At 38.0% G+C, this 25677-nt stretch overlaps 1 protein-coding gene across 1 annotated transcript in view; it reads left to right on the top strand.

Moving 5' to 3' along the window:
• Positions 1-25677, top strand: part of ACSS3 (acyl-CoA synthetase short chain family member 3) — a 232852-nt gene that overhangs the window by 178276 nt on the left and 28899 nt on the right. The window contains exon 10 of the mRNA XM_027842539.1: positions 21358-21453. Within this exon, the coding sequence (XP_027698340.1) occupies positions 21358-21453 (96 nt within the window). The remainder of the gene's footprint in view (positions 1-21357; positions 21454-25677) is intronic.

Genomic DNA, 25677 nt, shown 5'->3' with positions numbered 1-25677 from the left:
AGTTATTCACAATTGATCATCATGCAATATTGCTGTCACTGGCTACAGTGTTCACTGGTTCTGTTCATTTCACTTTGCATGTTCATGTAAGTCCAGGTTTTTCTGAGAGCATCCTGCTCATCATTTCTTATAGCAAAATATTATTCCATCACAATCATATACAACAACTTGTTCAGCCAAGGAAAGTACAGTTCTTAAAGGGAAGTCATGTCAGATAAAATTGGAAAAGTAGGTTAGTGTTAGACTTGGAGAGCTTTAATTACCGGAATTAGATGTTTGTGTTTTGTCCTGGTAGCAATAGGGAACCACTGGAGGTTTTTAAGCAAGTGAATGATGTGGTCAGATCTCTCGCTTAGGAAGATTATTTTACAAACTATGTAAAGAATGTACTACTGAGGGGAGAAATTAAAAACAGGGAGACTAATTGGGTGACTGCATAAGTTTAGGTGAGTGGTCATGGAAACCTGAACTAGACTGGTAGTTGTAGGTGTGGAGTATAATGGATGGATGCTGTAAAGATATTGGATAGCTGGGATGAGGGAGAGAGAAATGAGATCACTGAGCTTTCAAAACTGAGGGTTTGATTGTGGCAGCCTCGTGGGCGGAGGTATATATTCTACTCTGGACCCATTGAATGAGGAGGGGGATGTAGAATGTTAAAGTACAGGCATCCAGCAACAGTTTGAGATGTGGGGCTGGAATTAAGAAGAAAGAATGGATCAGGAGAGAGTGTAAAGAGAAGGCCTAAGAGAGAAATGTGGAGGACACTTCCACTTGAAGGAAGGGAGATGTATGAGAGCTTCCCATAGGAGACTGATAAGGAGTGGCCAGAGTGCTTGGAAGAGAATCCAGAGAGAACAACATCATGGACATCAAAAGAGGAAAAAGTATATAAGAGTAAAAGGCAATTGACCTCTGGTAAAAGCTTGAATAAGATCAAGGAGGATGAGTTCTGAGAAAAGGTCACTCGTTTGAGAAATTAGTAACCTTTACAGAGCAGTTTCATTTCAATTAGAGGGTCAAAGGTCAGATGACGAAGAGTTGAACATGGTATTCAAGTTGAGGTAAAGTCAGTGAGAAAAACCTCTTTTTCTAAGAGTTTATTCGCTTTTGTTGCTAGATATATGATGATAGCTTTGTGGTGGGGGATGGTAGTATGGGTCAAGAGAAAGTATTTTTGGTTTTGTTTTTAAATGATCGGGGAGATAAGAGAATTATTATAAGCCCAAAACAAGAGACCATTAGGTATTAACAGACCAAACATGAGAAGGGGAAATCAGGTCATTAAATAATAATTTATTACGCATTTATGTTGTGTTAAGTACAGTACTCAGCGCTAGAACGCAAAGACAAAAAATGAGATAGTTACTAGCTTATGTTCTTTAAGGAGAAACAACATATAAGAATATGTTTCTGTCTGAAGAAACAGTAATATGTTGATACATATAGGAGTATATTGGAGCCATTTTGAAGAGTTTACCAGAGTAGTGAGACAAATGAAAAACTAGAGAGATAGTTTCTGGGTAATTAATAATCAATTTATTAATTTGGCTAGCAAATAATAAATTGATGATTATGGTCTTTCTAAGTAACTAAAAACAAACCATGGAGATCAGTGAATGCTTAAATACCATTGGAAAAGTGGGTGCCCCTGACAGACAGAGATCAACCCTGATGAGTAAACAGTTAATGAGGGTGTGAACCAGGTGGTGGGCTGAAAGCCTTCAGATCCTCCTGCTGAGAACATGTCTTGATCATGAGACTCAGCTGCCTCTAGCTATCTGGACAAAGGCATCTATCTCCACTCTGACCACTCAAGTTGAAGAATGGGGGGGGTGAGGGTTCAAAGGCATGAGCCTTTGGGCTTTTAGGCTTAGAATTCACCTCAACTAGATTCTTTTTATACTTTAATCAGAAGTAAGCTCTCCTAGTTGGGTGGAGTCCCACACGAGATTGAGGAAAATATTCCGGGAGGATTAGGCCAATCTCATCAGCAGCCCTGTCCTTCTGAGACTGACTGATTTACAAGCCCTGGTCTCTCAATGAAGAAATGGAAAGAAAAAAATCTTCCTAATTTAATAATTGGTTATTAATAGAAAATAATAATTTATCTCAGATTGTTAAATTTCCTGTGAGAATTTATACTTCAGGATTCATCAAATGCTACAAATCAATGTTTGATTGACTGTTTTGTGGATTGTTTAGATTTAAGAAAGTGATGAAGAAAATGTTAATGAAGGTTAAAAGAGTGTTGTGCATGTGTAAAAGAACTAGTTGTTAAACATTTGCCAGCACACCATTATGTACATACATAAATGTACATGAAATACAGACAAAATAAATATAAGAAAATCCTGGGAAAGAGGACCCTAGCTGTTGATTGAATTAGGAAAAGCTTCACATAGAAGATAATACTTCAGTTGTCTTTTGAAGGAAAAGTGGACTTATAGGAGAAGCAGATGAAGAGGCATGTATACCAGGCATGGGAAACAGCCAATGCCAAATTTCTGGAATGGGAGATGGAGTGTCTTGTGCAACAAGCAGCAAAAAGGTCAATTAATGTGAACCACAGTCTTGGAAGAGGAATAATCTATAGAAGTTTATAGTTTGGATCTAGGTTAAGGGCTTTAAATGCTAAGTGGAAGAGTTTATATTGTATCTTAAAGGCAATAGTTAGGGTTTGTTGAGTAGGGTAATTATAAGTCAGACTTTTACTTTAGGTAAATCATTTTTGAAAGCTGTGTGGAGAATAAATTGGAGTGGAGACAGACTGGAAAGAGGGAGAGCAATTAGGAAGACAAGAGGTGATGATAAGGTGGTGGGCAAGTGATTAGAGAGAATGTGATCAGTGCAAGAAATGAGGAGGTAGGGACAGGTTGGTGGCGCAGTGGATAGAGCACCGTCCCTGGAGTCAGGAGAACCTGAGTTCAAATCTCACCTCAGACACATAACACTCACTAGCTGTGTGATCCTGGGCAAGTCACTTAACCCCATTGCCTAGCAAAAAAAAAAAAAAAGAAAGAAAAAACAAGAAATGAGAAGGTAGAAATGACACGATGTTACAACTGATTGGATTTGTGTATGAGTGAAAATGAGGAGTTAAGTATATAGCTACAGTTGTGAACTTCGGTCAGAAAGGATGGTGATACTTTCAGCTGAAATAGGGAAGACAGAAGAAAGGAGGATTTGGGAGGAAAAGTAATGATTTCCATTTTGGACGTGTTGAATTTGAGATGCCTGTGGGACAACCTATATTCTCCAGCTGGGAATGCACCATTGGAGGTAAGGAGAGAGAATGGAACTAGCTATACAGATTGACAAGTTCTTGAAGAAGATAGGAGAAGTTCAAGGGTGTAAAGAAAAGACTGGCCTTCAAAAATGGAAGACCTTCCTCATGTTCTGAAACTTGATCCAAGAAAGAGGGGAAGATATAGGGGTATTTTGAGATATAAAGTTAAAGAGATGAAAGGCAATGAGTTTATGACCATTGGCTCTAGTTGTCTAAGTAAAGTAGGAGGCAAGATTATCTGCTGAAAGAAAAGTAGGTTTGGTTATGGGAGTCTTATTGGGGACTTAAAGAGAGAAGAGAGTATCTGGAATAGCTGATGCAATTTAGGGGCACAGGGACCCCAAAATACTGAGGTACAGGGTGGAGTCATCTGGAAAGTATTCACAAATTCAAGCAGTCTTTCAGTCAAGTGGCAAAAAAGTTTATTATAATGCTTATAAAGTGGGCACAGCTCCTTAGGAAACTTGCAGTCTAATGAGGGTGATGCTAAAGGTTATGCAGGAGTGGGGAACCTTCAGCCTCGAGGCCACATGTGGCCCTCTAGGTCTTCAAATGCTGCCCCTTGACAGAAGCCAAACTTCACACAACAAATTCCCTTAATAAAACAAATCTCCTTAATAAAACAAACCCCCTTAAAAAGGATTTGTTCTGTAACGTTTGAGTTGTGCCCTGGAGACCACAGGTTCCCCATCCCGTATAGAAAAAGTTCAGTGAATGATGTGCCAAGTGTGCTAATTAGGTGGTGACATACAATTTCTGCTCCTTTGACACAGGTGTCATTCAGTACTGGCATGGCCTGGGGGATGGGGGGAAGCTTCTAAACGGTATGTTTTTGGTCTGTTACATCTGTAACAAGATAGCCTTGGGAGTTGATGTCTATAGCTTGAACTCAGGATTGTATATGGTAACTGTGGGAATCAATACATGACAGTTTTCTGGTACAAGATAGTCCTGTTCATACAAGGGAACTTGTACAGGGGTCAACTTGTTCTTAAAACAGAGAGTGATAATTTGCCTCATTATCTGAAAATAAGAAGCATAAATAAATGTTAGAAATAAATACCTAAACTAATAAATTATTATGATACTGCAATGAAGGAAGGACCAGTTGAAGTTATTTACCATGGCTTAGTAGGAGACTGAATTTTGGCATGCTCATGGCTTCCTTCCATAGTATTAAACAGCTTGAGATTAAGAGTATAGATGACAGACAGATGGTGGTAGTGGTAGTTTCCTGGGGAACCCAAGTTTGAGGATTGCCAAAGACTCAGAGGAAGGGATTAAAAAATGGAGGAAACTGCTTTAGTGCAGTGGTTGACTATGCAGTCAAGACTATGAAGAGAGAAATATAAGACCAGAACAGAGCTTATGAATTTGGAGAATAAAGAGGAGTGGAAGGAATTGAGGGATTTTTTTTTCTTTTTTTTTGGTGGGGAGTGAGGTAAAAGGAAAGGGGGAAAGAGAAGATTGTGATGAGAGAAGGGAATTTCAAGATTATGGAGGTGAGAATATTTGGGGTGATGAGTTCTAACACAGTTACTGCTGTGGGTTCCTGAGATGAAGATCATGGGAGTTGATGAAATGTAGGGCCAAAGTGTTTGATAGGATACCATTGTAAACATATTAAAGTAACCAAAGATAAGGACAGGGGAGTGAGGTTTGTCTTGATGAATAAGCCAGTTAGTGAACTCTTTGAGAAAGGAGGAAAAGTACCATGGAGGCTGGTAGATCATAGCAAAAAAAAAAAAAAAAAGTTTTGAACAGGGTCATGTAAATAAATGTTGGCGTTAGCCCAAACAGAGGGAATGTTGCTGAGTGTTGGTGGCAGGAAAATCTCAGAATCGTGATGGGGAACAGGAAGCATCTTCCTCCTCGCTCAGTTGTGCCAGTTAGGATTTTCCAGGAGGTTTCACAGTGAACAAGGTGAGACACTGAATGAAACAAATGGTTCTGATATAGTGTAATCTCTGCTATACCTTATTAGAGAAAGCTGCTGCCATGTCTGGCCTGTACCTTTGTGTGCATGCGTGTGTGTGTGTGTGTGTGTGTGTGTGTGTGTGTGTGTTGCTAATGTCATTATTGTTGCCTGGCAACCCTTTTTTTTTCTTCCTCTTTTTTAGAGCATACAATCTTCATTAGAAGAAAGTTGATGGTTTTACTGATGATTTGGGAGCAGGAAACTTAGAGTTAAGCCTCACGCATCTAGTTTCTGAAAGGAATAATCCTTTCCCAAATTTCAGGTAGACTTAATGAGGCTTTTCCTTTTGACAGAGGATCACTGTTTATCCAATGTTAATCCAGCTACAGATGAATTTACCTAATTCAGACAGTAATCATCTAATCAGTCATTTTCATCTGTATAGCATTACAATGTGTAAAGTATATAAAGCATCCTCAGTATGATTGCTACACATGAAAAAGTCTAATTACTTTTTATAGTCTCTGTAACTCTTATTGTCTCAAGTGTAATGTAACAGAAGAGGATTCAAAGAGAGCGTGAATTACCATTCCAGGATTGGAAGAGACATTGAGAGATAATCTAGTTCATTCCTTCGCACTCAGGATCCCATCTAACCTATTTTAAGAAGAAGAAAATTGGTCCAGTTTTTATGTACCTTCAGACAAGGAGGTCCTTTCGTTGTCCATTCTGGTGTCTAATAATCTCTACTGGCTAGAAGTCCTTCCTTAGGGATCCCAAGTCATTCGTTCTACATGTCATCTTCACCAAAAAGCATTCCAATTTTCCTCTTGTCCTTCCTATTCTCTATGGGAGAGCAGTTGGTAGCCATTTGATATGATAGCTTTCCCCATAATGAAAAGCCATTTCACATTCTTTAAATAATCCCAATTCATCTTTTCATAAATCTGATTTTTCACCCCCTCCATTTTTGTACTTTCCATCCAACACTGAAGCAATGGGTACATCAGTGAGATTTCATTTCCCACAGTGATTGGGACTAAAAGAGCAGCAGTCAGTATGAGATAGCCACATGGGGCCTAAAACAAAACACTCTTGAGTCCAGCCTGAACTAGATTAAAATGTAATTGGGAAATCTTTAACAAAGTAAATAAAAATGCAATAAAACATAGGTAATATTACCTTTTAAAACCAAGTCAGTTTGAGGCCGACAGGGATCTTTATATATGGATTAATGGACCCTGTTTCTATTTGAGTTTGACCCCATTGCTGTAGACCAGGGTTTCATAGCCTGTTTGTGTTTCTCACAAACCCTGGGTGAGGCTTCTCAGAACAATGCTTTTAATTACATAAAATAAAATGCATAGAATCACAAAGAAAACCTGTTCTCTGTTGGAGAGCAGCTGGTAACCATCTGATATAATAACCCTCCATGTAATTAAAAGCTATTTCACATTGAAATAAAGATATATTATCTTCCCCTTTCAAGGCAATGAACCCAGTGAACCTTAGATTAGGAATCCCTGTTCTAGACTATGTTTCCCAGAAGGCTGCGTCTGAGTGCACAGCATGATGGTGTTCTTCAGCAAAGTCTCTAACTATTAGGATATGCACAAAGTGTGGAAGGTAAGAGAGCAGAACAAATGAGCCCAGAGGAGTAGAAATGACACATAAGAAGGGGGACGTGGGATGGGAGTCATGGCTAGACATGATACTCCTGAGCTAAGCAACAGGCTTTGGCAGTGTGCTACGGATTTTTACTGAGAAACTACCATGATTGGACTTCAAGGAGAAGGGCTACAGTACTCCAAAATGTTCCTTACTGGGATCATTAGTTCTGAAATGACCATGCCCTCCTATGAGGCTGGGGATCGAAGGGGGTGCAACTGCCCCTGGACATTTGGAGAAATTGTGCCCCTTCCTTTAGGTGAGCAGCAAATACTTTGCTGCCTGATTTCCTTCTCTGGTACTTACCATGTTTCATGACTTAATTCAGAACTTTCACTACTATGGCTACATGTTCCTTTTATGCTCTGGCTTGAGAAAGAAAATTTATATTAGATTTAGGGTTAAGATTGTCAGTGGAGGAGCTGATTAAACTAATTAGCTCCATTGCACCTTTGTTTCTCTGTAACGTTGGGAATCTAGAGATAGTCATATCTTGGCCAGCATGGAACAAAATGGAAATATGATCTGATGGTTTAGATTTATTAATTAATGTTTCCATTTAATCAGTGTTTAGGGGCTTAAATTATTATATATTTTAAAAGATGTCCCTGTCTTTTAGTAAGTGCTTAATACACAAATGCATGTTGACTGACAAACATAATTGCATATATTAAGATATGGGCACATCTCTTTTCTCTCTGCTGCCACCGTTTAAATTATTCATAGTTTTTGGTCCAAATTCAGATATAGAGATAACTGGGCTTGTGAACTAGAAGAATAAAGAGAGGTAGAAGGAATTGAGGGATTTTTTTTTTTTTTTTGGTGGGAAGTGAGGTAAAAGGAAAGCAGGAGAGAAGATTGTGATAAGAGAGGGGAATTCTAAGATCACGGAGGTGAGGATATTTGGGGTGATGAGTTCTAAAATGGGTATTCTGGGGATGACTGAGATAAAGGTCTTGGGAGTGTGTATGGAACAAGAGTGAGGGTAGGAGGCCTACATTGTCCAAAGCAGCAGGAATTCTCTTCCACAAAGGTGAATCTTTAAACTTGGCAACCTTCTGGGCATTTCAGTCTTACTAGTAGAGAGACAGGAAAACTGTTTAAAAGAGATTTCTCAGTAATAGCAGTATACATTTCTTGATTTCCCTTAGACCTTTATTTCTTGTGTTCTCCCTCCTGTTGGCACATTTATAGTGACTTAAAAAAAAATCCCTACATCCCTGAGCTTCATAAGGAGCAGAGAAAAACCAGGTTACTTGATCAACCTTTCACTGAAGAGTTTCCGGAATCCTAATTCTCATCCAGAGAAGCAGAAATAGCATGAATGAAATTAGGGTATATAAAGAAGGCACCTGTAATCATGACACTCATCAGGGCTAGTGATACGAGTTCCTTCTGTGGCAGGCTTCTCAAGTCTCATTTTAACATGTCAGAATGTCTATGTATATATGCATGTCCTGATCTAGTGCCTCATTCTGCTGTGTTGGTGACACTGAGAGTAAGCTGTGACAGATTTTTTTTTAAATTTAGGCCCTTCCCCACCTCCTTTCCCTTCTCCCTTTTCCCTCTGTTTCATTCTCTTTCACCTCCTCCTCCTTCTTCTTTCCCCTACTCCCTTTCTTCTTTCTCTATACTATATGTGTGTGTGTGTGTGTGTGTATTTATTTGTATGAACCCACACAATGTCCTAAAAATCTTGAGCTTTAACAATCTTAAAACTGTACTAAGACTTTTAGGACACTGGGTATAATTTATATGTGTATACACACACATGCATACATATATGTGTGCACGTGCATATATGTACACATGCATGTACACACACATATATATTTGTGCAAATACAATGTCCTAAAAAATCTTGAGCTTTAATAAGCTTAAAACTTTACTAAGACTTTTAAGACAGCATGTGTGTATGTGTAGTATAGTAAGAGAGAGAGAAAAAGCCAGAAAGGAAGACAGGCAGAGAGACAGTGTAGAAATCTGGTCTTACAGTCAGGAAGACTAGGCCACCAACTTCCTGAGAATCAAAGTGATTGCCACTGTTGGCATTGAGTGAGAGCAGAATATAAAAATAAGTCTTAGAAGACATATACATATAAATATATACATACTTATGCACATAATACATATACATATATAAATGTATACATGTGCACACATATTATATATAGTACATGTATGTGTCGGCATATGTCTATATACATGAAACTAGTTTATATTATTAATATATAAAGATATGAAATATATGTGTATGTTTACAGAGAGACATACATTATGTCACTGGGCCAATAACAAACATCTCTATCTTGGTAAGTACTCTCAAAGCTTATTTGGATGGCATGGTCCTTGACAATCTAGACTTATCTATATTCTAGGCATGATAAACAGTACTATACAGTCAATGCAGCTTATACATACACCCATATATTTGGACTCAAGGTTTTTTATTTTATGCTGTAACAATGAGAATAGTGATAGTCACTTTCTTGGGTAAGTAGCCCAGGGCTGGGTAAAAATGGATTTCTACATACATATCACATACACATATATCTCATACAAATACATGCATAGGTATATGTGCATGCAAGTAAGGTGGATTTTGTAATTCTTTTTTAGATAACAGTTCCCAGGATCCATGGCCCAAACAGTCTAAGGATCATAGATAGTAGTTCCCAGGCTCATGGCTCATAAACAGTTTCCACTTCAACTGTGCATTGAGATATAGGAATGACATAACATAATATTTACTACACTTGCACTGTGCTAAGTTATGATGATATTGCTAAAGTTAACCTGTGAGTTTCTTGTTGGCAAATTGCCTTCTTTGTGTGCTTCTCTATAATAAAGAGAGCATTGGTCAGTGAGTGGGGATTTGTTAATGTGCTTGCCTTAGCTGGCCCCCATTGAGGGTTGGGGAGGGAAAGTGTCCTAGCCAGAATGCTGTGTGTGTGCCTTGATTGGCCCCCGTCAAAGCTTAGGGGAACCTGTAGGAGTTGTGCTCCTATATTCTCGCCCAGCCCAGTGAGAAGGGTGATTAGGGGATCCTGTAGGAATTGGTGCACCCATTATCAGGAACTCATTGAGATAGAGAAGAATAAGAATAAATTATTATGTAACCCCTCCGAAGCTGTCTTCCTGTCTTTCTGGCTGCCCAGATCAAGAGTGAACCTGCTAGAGGCTGGAGTCCCAGAACCTCCAGGCGTGGCTCCTGTGTTACTGTGCATATATCCCTAAACACAATTATGTATGTGTGTGCATGCTTCTCTTTTGGCTGGACTGCTCATTTTATCAATGTAATTTATAGTTCTGGGTAGTTGCCTGGGGTACTGGGAGGTTAAGAGTCACACTAATGTGTGTGAAAGGCTGGACTTGAACCCAGAGCTTCCTTATTCCTAAGCTATCTCTATCCATTATGCCATACAGCCTGTCTCATACACATATACATACATACATACATGTATGTGTGTGCATTCACATGTACATATATACTGAACATAAGATACTCCTTGATTCTTAAAGTTAGACTCCTTTTTATTCATAAATAGGATACCTTCTCAAGAAATAACATCTCTTACCACTGAGTAACAGAAATAAAAATAAAATTGAAACAGGTCTAGGGTTTAGTTTTTTTTTTTTAACTGTTATATCCCTGCACAGTTGGCAGCATATATGGCACATCTATACTACAGAAATTTGTGAAGTTTTGATCATGGCGGCAGCTAGGTGGTACAGTGAATAAATCTCTGGACTTGGAGTCAGAAAGCCCCGAGTTCAAATCTAGCCTCAGACACTCACTAGCTGTGTGGCCCACACACATACACACACCCTGGAGATCTTTTAGAGTTGATTTGCTGCACTTCATTTTGCTGATGAAGGTCCAGAGAGATTTGTCCAAGATCACAGAATTAGCTGAGATTTGAACCCATGTCTCTGACATCAGATTTAGTGGTCTTTCTCTTACTGGAAAAAAAAAAAACAAAAACAGAAACAAATGTGTATGTAGGAATTTAAAAAAGTATTTATAAAATGTTTACTATGTGGCAAACTTTGTGCCTTTGTATTTCTAGCAACCCTAATTTTTCCTTTCATTCAACTTTAGTATTCATTTTACCGCCATTTTTATTTTTCACTGTCAGTGTATACTGATCATTCTAGATTATCTGCCGTGGGACCCGTCTCTTTTCCACACAAACCTATTGAATTGCAGGCCCTTTTCCTCCTCTTTTAAATGAAGTATTGATTTGGGTTGTCTGCTGTTCAGCCAGTGATAGAAGTTACTGCCCCCGAATATATTTGGGCTAATGTGTGTAATGTCCAGTTGCCTACTGTTTTCTCTCCTTCCTACCATACTCTTGGCACAAAGAGTCACACTGGAAAAATGAGGTGTGTGTGTGTGTGTGTGTGTGTGTGTATGTGAGAGAGAGACAGAGAGACAGAGAGAGACAGAGAGGCTATTAACAAAGCATATAAACCACTTATCCTGTCTCAATTAAGAAGTGAATACATGACAGAGTTTATAAGGGACCAATAAGATAAACCATAGGCTGGCAAAACTCAGCTGTCTGGTACTATGTGCTGAATACAGATCAATGGGGCTTTCTGACTGTATAGTCATATGTAACTATTAAAGACTGCTAGGCCAACCTGTACTGATTGGTTATATCATGTCACAATCCACACAGGATGTCTCATGCATACATAGGTGCATCATTTCTATTCCTAGTTTATTATTTAATTTCTTTTAAAAATTTAATTTAATTAATATTAATTTGCTAATTAACAATGTTTGTTTTTTTAATTATTATTAATTAATTCTATTGTTCACTTTTTTATGCCTCGATTAATAGTAAAGTCATTTTTGAATATCCCACCCCCGCCCCTTGCAACAAAAAAAAGCAGTTAGGCAAAATCATCCGGAAAAATGATCACATCTGATAGTGTACACAGCATTCCGTAGCTGTAGTATCTCATGTTTATTTCATCTTCTGTTGATACGATTACAGATTTAGACCTGGAAGGAGCCTTAGAGGTCTTTGAGTTCAAATTCTTTATTTTGCAGATGAGAAACTGAAGCATGGAGAGATTAAGTGACTTACCTAGGGTCACACAGCTAATAAGCATGTGAAGTGAGATTTGAAACCAGGTCTTCCTGACGCCGTGCCCAGTACCTTATGAGCCATGGTGCCTCTGGAATTCAATCATTTTAATCAATTACTCTACATTTACAATTCTTCATTTACAGGTACAATTGTACAGGGACCATTCAGGTACTCTAGACAGATAGATAGTTCTATAGTTCTCCTGATTTCCCCCATTAGTTATACAATTCTCCATGTCTGCGGTTTGTTGTAGAATAAGACTTTTTTTTACCCTCCTGTGTAAGAAGTAAGGACACTCCACCCACAATGAATAAAACTCAATTATTCTTTAAATTAACAGTTTAAAAAATCAAGTTTTCATTCAAAAGAATAACAAAGCCCCCCTACCTTTTTTCTTTTTGACACAAAATACAGTCCCCAGCTTCAAACATGAAACCAAAGGCTTATTCCTTCTTGGAACTAGAGCCAGTCTCTTCTCTCAACCATTAGATATCAAACAGCCTTTGGCAAGAGCGTTGCTGTACTGTGATGCCTCTGTATATGTTCTAGAGGGTATTTAACTTAGACCTTGCAAAATGAAATGTTGGACAGTGCTCTGGATTTGAAATCCCACTCCATTCTTGTGGAATTAAAATCAAGGATTAAGTCAACTAAAGGTCAGTGTCCCCAGTGTACCAAGGAGCAAGAGGTTTGTACCCAGACCTCTGTACCAGTGAGAAATCTACAGGCTTATGGTGGCTTCAACCTAGTATCAACTTGGTGAGAACAGCATACCAGTGCCAACTTCACAATGGTCCAAGCAAGATTTTTAGGCTCACTAGCTTCCCCATGGCATGAGTGTTACTGTACTTCATTCCATTCAGATCCTACCATTTACTCATCCATTTTCCCAATCATTGGGCACCCATTTTAATCTTTTAATTTCTATATGAGAACTTATAGGCTTAATGATTGGGCAGAACAGATGGCTTTTGTACATTTCTTCTCTGAAAATAAATGAACTGAATCTTGAAAGTAGGACGTTTTTCGAAAAGTTCATATAAATAAATATTATGGTAAATGCAGTAGGGCAGTGGAAGGCAATTAACAGAATCACAAGACTGTAAGGCATATCCTGAAAATAATTAGCTTCATGAGCCGCAAACACTAGCAAGAAATGAAATACACAGACCCTTCTTGCCTTTCTTAACCTCTACCCCTAAATAAATGAACTCCTTTTCCTTCTCTTGGCTATCCCTTCGCTAAAGGTTATGTATCAACAATCTCTCCAAAGTAAGTGACTTCCAAGAATAAGTAGGTTAGTGGAGATTCTATACTTAGAGTTGGGGGGTAGAAATTGCAACTGGTTGAATCAACCTTGAAAATAATCGATTTTTTTAATTAAAAAAATATTTAATTGTTACTATAAATAAAATATTTTATTTATGTATTTTTTTAAAATAAATCAATGAATATTAAAAGCCACCAGTATAAATCCAGGGAGGAGTGAGTTTGGGGAAAGGAGATTCACCTAGATAACAGTTCATATGCAAAAGTTTTTTTTTTTTAATGGATAGGAATATTTCTATTTAATCAATAATGTGAGATGGCAGCCCAGGTGTGATATAAGTATAAATGCAGTCTTTCTGATGTGGTCTGACCAGGCCTGAGGAAAGTAGGACTGTAATCTCCCTTACACAGGACTCTAGGGCTTTCTTAATACAGTTTAGGATTAAATTAGCTTTCTTCATTGCCAGCTCCCACCTTGCCTTTGAGCTTTAAAGAATTTTTTTGCCCATATTTACATCTCATACAGTACCCATAGGCACCTGAGCAGATGCTCAGGAAATAACTGTCAAATTGAATATGTGAATATGTATATAGGAATAAGATTATTCATAAGTAAATGTATATATGCAGCATTTGTTTTGTTTTGTTTTGATTTAAAATGGTTTTTAATTACCTCTGCTGGCACCTTTCACTGATGCTTCATCATGGTGTGGAGGGAACCCTGGGCTCCTGAAGAAGGCCCTACTGGTGGGGCCTAAGCTCTTACTGGGCCTACCAAGTTGGATAAACTTTGAGTCAGGCCAAGTGATGGATTTGGGGCTTGCCATCCATGAAGCAAACTAGCTAAGTGTGAAAGGATGTGTTCAGCTCTAGGGTCTTAAGGAATAGATCTTTTTCTCTTGTCTTCAGTCATCTTTGGAGTCTTCTCCAGATCTGTGTTGCTTAGGCACAGAGTGCCAGCTTTTTTAGACACAAAGTGTCACCCTTTTTCACTGGGACTAGTTATGAACTAGCTAACTATAGCCTATGTAGGACCAATAATTATTTTCAGGCATCTTAATTTAGATGCCTTCATTTACGCATCTTAACAGCTACAGTCTATATTGAAAATCTTGCAGCTTGGAGCATGGGTGTTCCACTGGAAGACCTTCAAGAAGCCAGGTTGACCTCTCCAACATGAGAAAGCATGGGAGTAGGACTTTGGCTTCTGAAGACCAGCCTAGTTTTTGGAAAGCTTAAGTATCTTGAGAGTTGGACAATGGGTGGTAATTTGGAAGGAGTGCTTTTGGGAAAAGTTTGTGGCATTTATTGATTGACAGAGCATCCATGTGGACTCAGTCACAGATCTTTGAGGTAATCATCTCATATTTTAGCAGCTTGAGGGCAATGGAATTTTAAGTTAGACTTGCAAGGCAGCTTGGTTAACAACCTCCAAAAAGACGTAGACTTAGTAATGGCACTGGTCCTTAAAGTTCAGAGGGTGGTAATGGTGGTAGTGGTGGTGTTGTATAAGTAATAGTGTGGAGATATGTATGTGTCTGGGTAAACACTGAAACAGTTCAGAAGTCTCTAGAAGGTTTAGAACTACTGTAGGGGAAGCCCAAGGACTCTTTACCAAAATATTGTCTTTTCTGTGCCTTTGCTGGACTGAACCAGAAATTTCAAGCCAACCCAAAGGCCTAAGGGCTGTCTCAGGATTTCAGGTCAATCAGTCAACAAGCACTTAATTATATGCTTGGTGTTTTGATAGAGGACTGAAGGAAGGATTGTGTGTGGTTTGTCCTTCCTTCTTGAAGAGGACCATGACATCAGGGAGAAGATGATGTGACTTGTAATTGAATTGGATTTGAGTGAGGGAGGGCTGTACAAAGTCTCTTTCTCCTCCAGAGCCATCTGGGTCCAGTGGCCAGATGTAGATCAGGACCACTGGAGATGGCCGAGGATGCAGTGGGAGATCTTGGCCTTTTTATGCTAAAGTCTTTCCTAGTTCTCACTTTGAGTGACACAGTGCCCATTCAGTGAAAAGGCTTTTTTAAAAAGTGAGTCAGAGGATGGCACCTTTAATTAAAAAAAAAACAAAAACTAAGAGAAGACCCTCAGGGTTGCTGGCTAAAAGAGAAACAGTTGCTATTTACGTTCACTCTGAGCCAGGAAGACCCCAAACAGAAGCTTTAAGTGGTGCTTGGGCTGGGACCTATTGTTCTCTAATCAGTGAGATCCATAGTAAATTAGATTTAAGGCTTGGTCTTTGAGAAGAAATCCAACCAGTAAAACTCAAGTTATCTAGGTAGGTTTTGGGCACCAAAATTGCCCTTTCTTTTGGCAGAATACCCTCAGGTAAGGAAGGAGAAGAGAGGGAGAGAGAGGGGAGGGGAGGGAAGAGAAGAGAAGGAGAAAGGAGAATGAAGAGAAGGATAAAGACAAGGACAAGTTGCCCAACTGGAACTGGCCAGCCGGGAGGGAGGAAGAGAGGGAGGAAACCATGCTCTCAATGAGTTTATATTATATCAGGAGAGACATGTATGAAGGTTTATACAGAATAAATATATACAAATAAATGCAATATAGCTAAATATATGGTGTTTTTGGAGAGTGGACATCGGCACATGGAGGGGATCAGATAAGGTTTCATGAAGAACATTATGTTTGAGTTGTATCTTGGATAAAGTGAAGGAGCCTATGAGATAGAGGAAAGGAGGGAGTGCATTCCAGGCATGGTGGATGGCATATGCCAAGGCATGGAGATAGCAGATGTGACGGTGTGAGCGGCCAGAACATAGAGTATAGGAAGGGGAATGATGAATATAATGAGACATGTTTATTGAGTGCTTACTATTTGTTAAGTGCTGTGCTAAGTCCTGAAGATCAAAAGACAGCCCCTGACCTCTGGGAGTCCATACTAGTGTGAAAGACATGACATGCAAATACCTATGTACAAGCAACTATATACAGGATCAATTGGAAATAGTCAACAGAGAGGAGAAACTAGAATTAAGAGGGATTGGGAAAGGCTTCCTTTAGAAGGTGGAATTTTAGCTGGGACTTGAGGAGAGCAAAGAAAGCCAAGAGGCAGAGGTAGGGGAGCAAGAGCGTAGCATGAATGGGGAACATTCAGAGAAAATGCCTGGAGTTGGGAGAGAGGGAGGAACGGGAAGCAAACAAGCATCACTATACCAAAGAGTATGCAAGGAGCAGGGTACGAGGTGGAAAAAGACTGCAGAGGTGGGGAGGATAGGTAAATGAATGGCTTTGAATGCCAGAGAACTCTATTTGATCCTGGAGGTGATAAGGAACCCCTGGAATTTATCCAGGAGATTGACATGATCAGACCTATGCTTTTTACAGCTGAGTGGAGGATGCAGCAAAGTGTACCAAACAAAGAGATTATTTAAATGACAAATGTTCCAAACATGGAAGCTTGCAGTTTCTATTTATGGCAACCTGTAGGGGATTATCCTATTATTTTCATGCTGGTTTTTTAAATTGAGGTCAAATTAGTTCAGCTTAATATAGGAAATATATATATATATATATATATATACACACACACATACATATTCCCTAGAGCTGTTTTAGAATTTCATACATATCAGCACACATCATGATAGTGCACATATTTGACTGTAAAGCTAGCAATTTCTCTTTTTTCTATATTTACTGGTTAATGATATGTTTTTAAACGTCTTTTTAATCTGTACGACATATGAATGCATGCCAGATGCCCAGGAAGGCATTACATTACTGCATAAAGATGCTTGAGACTTACAGAAAAGCATGTATAATGTCAGCTTTCATTATAAAACTGTAATTAAATATTTGCAGAGATTTAGGTAATCCTTTCTTGTATTTATACTAGGCAACAGTGTTTTGCTTTAATTTTTTTCTTCCTCTTCTTCAAAATAAAACCTCGAGAGAGTAATGGCATCTTTTAGAATGTATGTCTTAGAAGCTCCTAGTCACAGAATTCTAATGAACAAGATTGATTCCAAAGGAGAAATTTAGGACTGTACCACCTTTCTTTCTGAGGGTGGGGTACTGTGGAGATGGAACATAGTATACACTGTCAGATATCATTGATATGTTTGTTTTGCTGACCTTTTTTTTAATCCTTTTTAAAAAAAATCCTTTATTATGAAGGATGACTTGATGGATAGGGGAGGAGGTAAAGCAATATATTGGAAAATAAAGGTGGAAAAAAAAACCCAAAAGGTAATGTTTGAAAAAAAAAGAAAAGAAAGCAAGTCCTTAGAGTTTTTTCTTTTGCTTTACCCCCAGAAAATTAGTAATTCACCCTACAGTTCTCTGTTCCTAAATCATACATGGAGCTGATAGAACTTGATTCAGCAGGAATTTCATGAGTGCCTACTATGTATCAGGCACAAACAGAAATGAAATAGTCCCTGCCCCCAAGGAATTTAAATTCCTCTGGAGAGACACAGTACATACCTAGTTTAATGCAAAATGTTAGAAAATAATTTCTGAGGCAAGTGGGGCGAAGGAATTCAGAGTTTGAATTCTAGCACAGTTTTTGTTCAGTCACGTCCAACTCTTTGTGACCCCATTTGGAGTTTTTCTTGACAAAGACACTGGAGTGGTTTGCTGTTTCCTTCTCCAGGCTCATTTTATAGATGAGGAAACTGAGGCAAACAGGGTTAAGTGACTTGCCTAGGGTCACACAGCTAGTAAATGTCTGAGGCTAGACTTGAAACTTCCTGACTCCGGGCTTGGCGCTCTGTCCGCTGCATCACCGAGCTGTCCCCAAATTCTAGTGCAGCACTACCTCCTTATCTCAAAATACTAAGTGGAATTTGGTGAAAAGATAATTTAAGTTAAGACATTCTTTCCCAAAATGGAAGCAGCAGAGGAACTTGGTTGGTACCACTTGTCAGTGCAACTAATTCCTTTTTTAATTACCACTTTATAAGTATCCTCTATTTGTATCATTCTCTTGAACTCAATTTTGCCTTGGTAGCATCTCTTGGATTAGCTATTCTTCTCTTGTCCAAAGAACTAAATCTGGTAAATTAGTAACACAGGTGAGCATGTGAGCCCGACTGGGTCAGATTTAGATTTAGATCTGGAAGGGAATTTAGGGTCCATTTAATCCAGCCCCCTCATTGGACAGATGGGGAAAATGAAGCCCAGAGAGGTTATATGACTTGCCCAAAATTATTCAAGTCATGACAGACGGTATTTAAACTTCATTCCTCTGACACCAAAGCCAGTATTCTTAGGTTCATATTGAGAGTAAAGTGCTAGAGTTCTCATGAGATTAACATGTTTGAGAATTTTTGCATCGAAACATGACAAATGTCTGTTGTTTCCTCTCCAATCAATTCTAGAATTCTGTGGTTCAATATGGTAAGCATTTCAATCCCACTCAACAGACATTTTTCAAGCATCAAGCACTGTCCTAGGCACTTGGGGGAAGATTCAGTGTCCTTTTGGAGCTTTGAATCTGGTGAAAGGCTATGACATCTATGAATAATCATAAAATGCAACACTACATAATATTCTATGAAGAGGCAGAGAGGTTGATTCCTCATCTGAAGTTCCTTATACCACTGAAATCATAGGTTTAGTAATAATAATAATAAAATTACGGACCCCACATGTGTTAATTACTCAGCGAATCAGAACTCTGGATCTCCAGGTCTCAGGCGTCTGCTTAGTAATATCTTTGACTTCTACCTCTTCCTTACATGTACTATCCAATTGGCTTTACAATCCTAGCTGTTCTACCAAGGCAATAACTCTTGTAAATGTCTCCTCTTCTCTATTCCTATTGCCACTACCTTAGTCCAGGGGTTGGGAACCTGTGGTTTCCAGGCCACATGTGTCCCTGCAGGTCCTCAAGGGCAACCTTTTACTGAATCTAAACTTCTCAGAACAAATCCTTTTATTTGTTTATATATGTTTATAAGGGTCCTCAGCCCCTCCCCATTACTTTATTGTCAAGGTTGGGAGGGTAGGGGAAGAGTTCAGTTTAAAAATGAAGTCTGGTCATGAGTTTTGAGCCACATCTAGCAATCTGAGCACCCCATCAAGTTCTGTTTGATTTTATTTCTCCTTCATGAGCCAGGTGACCTCAAATTCTAATGAAGGGACCAAGGATGCCAGAGTTACTCTTTGTAGCACTGACCAGCTCAGTTTGGATTCTGTTTGCAGAATAAACAAAAAGCCAGGATCTCATTTGGGTGGGGCCCAGCCTAAACTTGATAAGCAGCAGATCCCTGGTGGCCTAGGAACATTCACATTATCGAGGCATGCACTGACTGACCTTTTCAGGAGTAAGGTCTTTTCAAAAATAGGAAAAAGGATGGATCACAAATTAATAATTGGTTTTTAATATAATAGTACATAATAATTTCCTTCTCCTTGAATAAGTCTTACATTCTGTCATCTTTGTGCATTTGCTCAAGATATACCTAACATGACTTCTGTCCCCTGAGTTTTCTGTTGAATTCTTACATGTCTTTTTAAGTTCAGTGCAAATGCTGCCTCCTTACCAAAGGCTTCTCTAATACCACTGGAATGCCCCTTTTCTCCATTTACATATACATATATATATATATACACACACACACACACACACACACACACACACACACACACACATATATACATATATATATAATATACACACACACATATATATGTATATGTATATAGTATGTATGTGTATATATTTACTTATGTATGTGTATATATGTACTAGGTGTATGTATAGATGTGTATATATTTATATCTCTGTGCATATTTACATATATATGTCTAAATCCATAAACATTTATTAAATGGCTTCTATGTGCCAGTCACAGTGCTAAGTATTTAGGATAGAAATGGAGGCAAAAGACAGTCCTTGTCCTTAAAGAGCTCACAATGTAATGGAGGAAATAACATGCAAACAATATACTGTGTGTGGGTGTATCACACCCACACCCACACTCTCTTTCTATGTATGTATGCACACACATGCATGTAAACACGTGTATATTTAGTGTACATGTATGTAAAGTCTTTATAAGCACACACATATGATGTATGTATGTGTACAGGTGAATGTGCATGTGTGTATCATATGCATACACGTGTGTATCTTTGTAAATATAAAGGATAAAACGACCTATTTGGAAGCTTAAAAATAGTAATAAAACATCCTCAACTTTTAAAAGTACCTCTATATTTCTATATAACTTTAAAAAAATAATAAGTTATCATGCCTGGAGAGTACTCCCCAAGAAGCTAGAGCTTTGCCATTGACCTGACTAGTTTGGAGATCAAGAGTTTATGTACGAGGAAAATGATGAAGTATGGATTTTATAACATTTGAGATAACATTAAATGGTGGCAGGATCAGTGTTCGAGACAGAAATCCTTAACAATTCCTTGTGCAGTTCTTCAGGATTCTGTTTTATTCAGTCCATTCCAAAGCTTTTAAGTAGCAGGTACCAGTTTTGTTATTGTTCACTCCTATGTCCAACTCTTTGTGACTCTACTTGGGGTTTTCTGGGCAAATACTTCTAGGAAGTGTCTAAGGCCAGATTTGAACTCAAGAAGATGAGTCTTTCAGACCTGGAATTCTATCGACCTAGCTGCTCAAGGGTGCCAGTTATTCATTCATGATAATTTTGAGATGAGAGCCAAGAAAATGCCTTTTTTTAAAAGTGATCTTTTAGCATTTCTCTATGTCTTATTAAATTCCTAGGGTCACTTAATTTTTTGTCTTCCAAGGATGTTTCTTTAACTTAATATACTCTTTCTTTACTAGAGGAAAAAACACTCCATTTATGTGCTTTAGTTTACATACAAATCTCTGCCCTAAAGGAGCTTCAGCTATACCTTCCCTCTGGAGGAACACTGTGCTAAGCTAGGATTAATTAGCATGTGATTTGGAGCCAGAACTGTGCTCTGTCCTGGCTCTACCACTTCCTCAATTGTGACCTTGCTTTGGAGCTAGTCACCATGCTTACACTACTTGCCTCATCGGTTTATTTTAAGGAAAGCTCTTTTTAAATTGTAAAGTGTGCCACATCATTGTGAGCTATTAATTGGGTGCTTATTGATGTAACACATACCTGTTGACTAACAATCAACTCTTATTTCCCTAGAGACTGGATCCCCAATTACAGCCTCATGTCTTGGTTTAGGAAATTCAAAAACACCTCCTCCAGGACAAGCAGGAAAAGCTGTTCCAGGATACAATGGTAAGAAACGACCATTTGCCTTTGAAACACATGATAATTTTGAGCAAACTACCTCCTATCTTGTGTCTAAAGGAGTGGCCAGTCAATTAAATTTTAGGTGCTATTGGGTTTATGCTCTCGATTTTTTTAAGGTCTTGAATGTGTAGCTCTGTTTATAAATTTCCCAAGATATGGTCTCAATAGATGTCATCTTGTAACCAAGGGGGAAAAAAATATTCACGGTAAGGCATCTTGACTAGGAGTGGAGATAATGTGCTATAATTATGTCCTTCTTATTATATATGCATGTATTCTCCCCTTATTGGCATGCAATAAATATAAATAATGATTCTAAGGAAACAATTTTTCTCTGTAAAGGTTATGTGTCAAGCAGTAGTAATACTAATGTTATAATCTAGAGTCTAATATATTTCACATAGACATGTGTATTAATAAGAAAGGAATGGAATTGTCTAATGCTTAGAGCTAGGACACTCTTTAGAAATCATTTCACGTACACAGACAATGGGGTATAGAAATCTATCCTGCTCTATAGGAAAATAGAAGGGGAAGGGGATAGAGAATGGGGGGGAGATAGAAGAGAGGGCAGATTAGCAGAAGGGGTATTCAGAATGCATGCCATCTTGGGATGGGCGGAGGCAATGAGATGGGGAGAAAATTTGGAACTCAAAATCTTGTGCAAATGAATGTTGAAAACTAAAAATTAATTAATTAATTAATTAAAAAAAGAAAAGAAATTATTTCACCCTCCTTACTCCAGTAAGGAAACTGAGACCCAGAGAGGTTAAATGGCTCACCCAAAGTCAAACCACCAGTTTAATGATAGAGTTCATGGAATTGCCAAATTTCAAAACTAGAAAGTACCTCTGTGGCCCTGTAGTCTAACCCACACCTGAAAATGCATTTCCTTTGTAAAATATCTTTACATTTTTATATAATTTAAAAGGAATGACAAGTTGTATGTAATAGATTTAGTTTCATTTGCAATCACCTTTTTTATTATACAATGTTGTAGAAATGCATCTTTTATTCCATATATATGTGTGTATATATAATATATATATATGTATGTATGTATGTATATCTTTATTAATGTTTATCCAGCAATCTGAAAGCTTCCAATGAAGGAGAATCCGCTGTCTCCCTAAGTAACTCATTCTGCTTTTGGCTAGCTTGAATTATTAGGAATGTTTTCTTTGTTATTGGTCCTAAATTTGACTATACCTTCCATTCTTTGCTCTTCATTCTCCCCACTGGGGCCACATAGAGCAATTTAATCCCTTTTCCCCATGTCAGCCTTCCGAATACTTGCAGACAAACTCCATGGTCTTAGTTATGTTTTGATTTCTTCAAGCTAGACATCTACAGTTTCTTCAAATGTTACAGTTCTTCACCTTTTTTTATATGTGTGTCATGGTCCATTTTGACAGTCTGATGAAGAACCCTTTTCTTAGAATAATGTTTTTAAATGCATAAAATAAAATACATGTGTATTGAAATACAGTCATCAAAATATTTTTAAAATCATAGAACCGAGGTCAAAAACCCCTGTATATGAATTGCCCAAGCTACCCTGCTTTGGACATTTTCCAGCTGATCAGTATGACTCCCCAAAATAAAGACAATACTGAAGATGTGGCCTGATCAGGACAGAGTACAGAGGGGCTGTCGCTTCCTCGTTTCTGGCACAAATCCATCTTACTGTGCCCTAAGTTTGCATTTAACTTTTTTGGATGTAATATCACAATATTGACACTGAAATTGTGGTCTATTAAAACCTTCAAATCTTCTTCCTATGATGGTTGTTTTGTCCTACTTCCCCCATCTTGTACTAGTGAAGCTGATTTTTTAAAATCAATTTTAAGACTATGTTTATCCTTATTACACTGCCTTATTCAATGCTACCCCAAATTCTGGTCTGTAAAAATCTCTTTGAATCCTGATTCTGTCATCAAATGGGTTAGTAATCCTCCAGCTTTTGATCATCTGAAAACTGGATAAATATATCTTCTCTTTTCCTTTATCTATATCTTAAAACATATTGAACATCTTAGGGTCAAACATAGATTCTTCCCGGAGAGCTCCTTATAAGTTGACATAGAAACACGAATGTCTATATTTTGTTCTGAGATCAAGCAGTACAAAATCCATCTAATTATACTATATGCTAGTCCACATTCTTCCATCTTTCCTATTAGACTAGCACAAGAGATATTATTAAATACTAAAATGTAGATAAATTATTTCTACAGCATTTCCATGATCTGTCCAGTTGAGTTATGTTGTCGAAAAAGGAAGTGAGTTTTATCTGACTTGACCTATTGCTGTCAAGGAAGCCATGCACTTTGATATCAGTACTCTTCAATAACTATTCTGTCTCTTTAATAATGTATTATGGAATTTTGCCAGTTGATATCAAGCTCATTGGCCTATAGTTAATAGACTCCATTCTTTCTCCTTAAAAAAAAACCAAAAAAACAAAAACAGGAACAATATTTGACCTTCCATTTATTTTTTTTTCTTATTGTTCATTTATGCCTTCAAACAAACAAAAAAATTACATTGATTGGTGAGTTCCCTTTGCATCCACACTCCTCTTTTTTTTTCTTCAATTGAACTTTTGTGCTTTCACAGTTGCATTCTTGTAAATTTCCCATTCTCCCTATTCCTACTTCTCGTCTTTTCTCTTAATTTGGAAATCTCTTCTTCTGAAATCTAGGGTGCTTATCAGACATATGGCTGGCTTTCCTTTCCTTCTCTGCTACAAACTTTAAGACCAGAACTGATGGTCTTTAGTGGGGAAATAAATACTTGCTTCCTTATACTGTGATAAACATGAAATTTTTTTTCTTTGATTCATGTTATAGAATGGTTTTTGCTTCTCAAATGATAAATTTGCTTCTAGAACAAAGCACCACTGAGCCATTGGTTTGACAAATTTTCTTATGTGAAAGCATCACTGATGATTTTTTTTTTAGGGCAGAAATGCTATGTGCTGAAGTGAGTGACTTATGTAGCCCTATGAAATAAATTGCAAGAAGTTCACCTTCAGTCTGCTCCCTGCATTCCTTTTGTTAGGAAGGCCCCTTTTGTATTTCTACTTTTCCAAGATATGGTGATTGAGGGAGATGTTAAGCACATTTATCTTTTGGCCTTCTGCAACATTTTTATGTGTGGTTGTAAGAAAGAGTTAAGCTTTGCAGCCCTGTGGGCAGGCTATGACAAAAGTCTTTCACTCTTCTTGGGAAAGTCATTTACATGCAGAAACTCTGCCTTGGGACTCAAGCCTCTAATGTTTTATACTCAAGAAAACACCAGCTTTTTCATTTTCCAGTTGTTCCAAGATTTTCCGGAAATTCAGAAACATTGTTTTGTTTTGTTTTTAAATTCACAGCAAAGAAGTCACCTTTGGGGAAGGTGAAAGACATGGCCTTTTTTCTTCCCAAGGAAGCCATGCTGGTTTCTGTTTTTCATATAAAATAGGAGAAGCAGCGTCAGAGATTTATTAAGATCTCAGGAGGACTTGGTGATTTATTTTCATGGGCAGCATATAATGAGAAGAGAACTTAATAAAAGCAGATGCCAACAGCATCCTGTGTCTTTTCAGAGCAGAGGCAGCTTAGTACTGAAAGCCATGTGACAGTGTCAGGAAAGTTATTAAGGTCAACTCTTCAAAGATTACAGCAAGGTGATATCAAAGCTTAAATAAGGGCTAAGATCTCCTGGTTCTAATAGGTCACTTTCTTTTATGGGTGTCTATAGGTCACAGCTGAGATTTGAAGACTTTTTTTGTGGGGAAAGGAGGGCTAGACCTGTTTAAATTAAGGGTTCTTTACAAGGACCCCATTAGTTTTTTAAAAATGTTTTGTATATTTTATTGACTATATTTTGACTGTAACATTGAACTCTATTTCAATATATTCAATTTCCTTTGTAATCCTATGTATTTTATCTTGTGTGTTCAAAAACATTATTCTGAGAAGGGGTCCATAGACTTCACCATAATGTCAAAGGATCCATGATACAAAAAAAGGTTATGACCCCCTGATTTAAAACAAATTCCAACTGTACTGCTTAGGTCCTTTGTGACCTTGGGAAGTTTAGTTTATCTCTCTGGGCCCCAATTTCTCCATTTCCTAAAAGAAGAAGAAGAAGGAGGAGGAGGAGATGATGATGATGATGATGATGATGATGATGATGATGATGATGATGATGATGATGATG

This window comes from Vombatus ursinus, unplaced genomic scaffold, assembly GCF_900497805.2.
Source record: "Vombatus ursinus unplaced genomic scaffold, bare-nosed wombat genome assembly UNPS02014874.1, whole genome shotgun sequence".
NCBI lineage: Eukaryota > Metazoa > Chordata > Mammalia > Diprotodontia > Vombatidae > Vombatus > Vombatus ursinus.
This window is presented reverse-complemented; position numbering and strand designations above follow the sequence as displayed.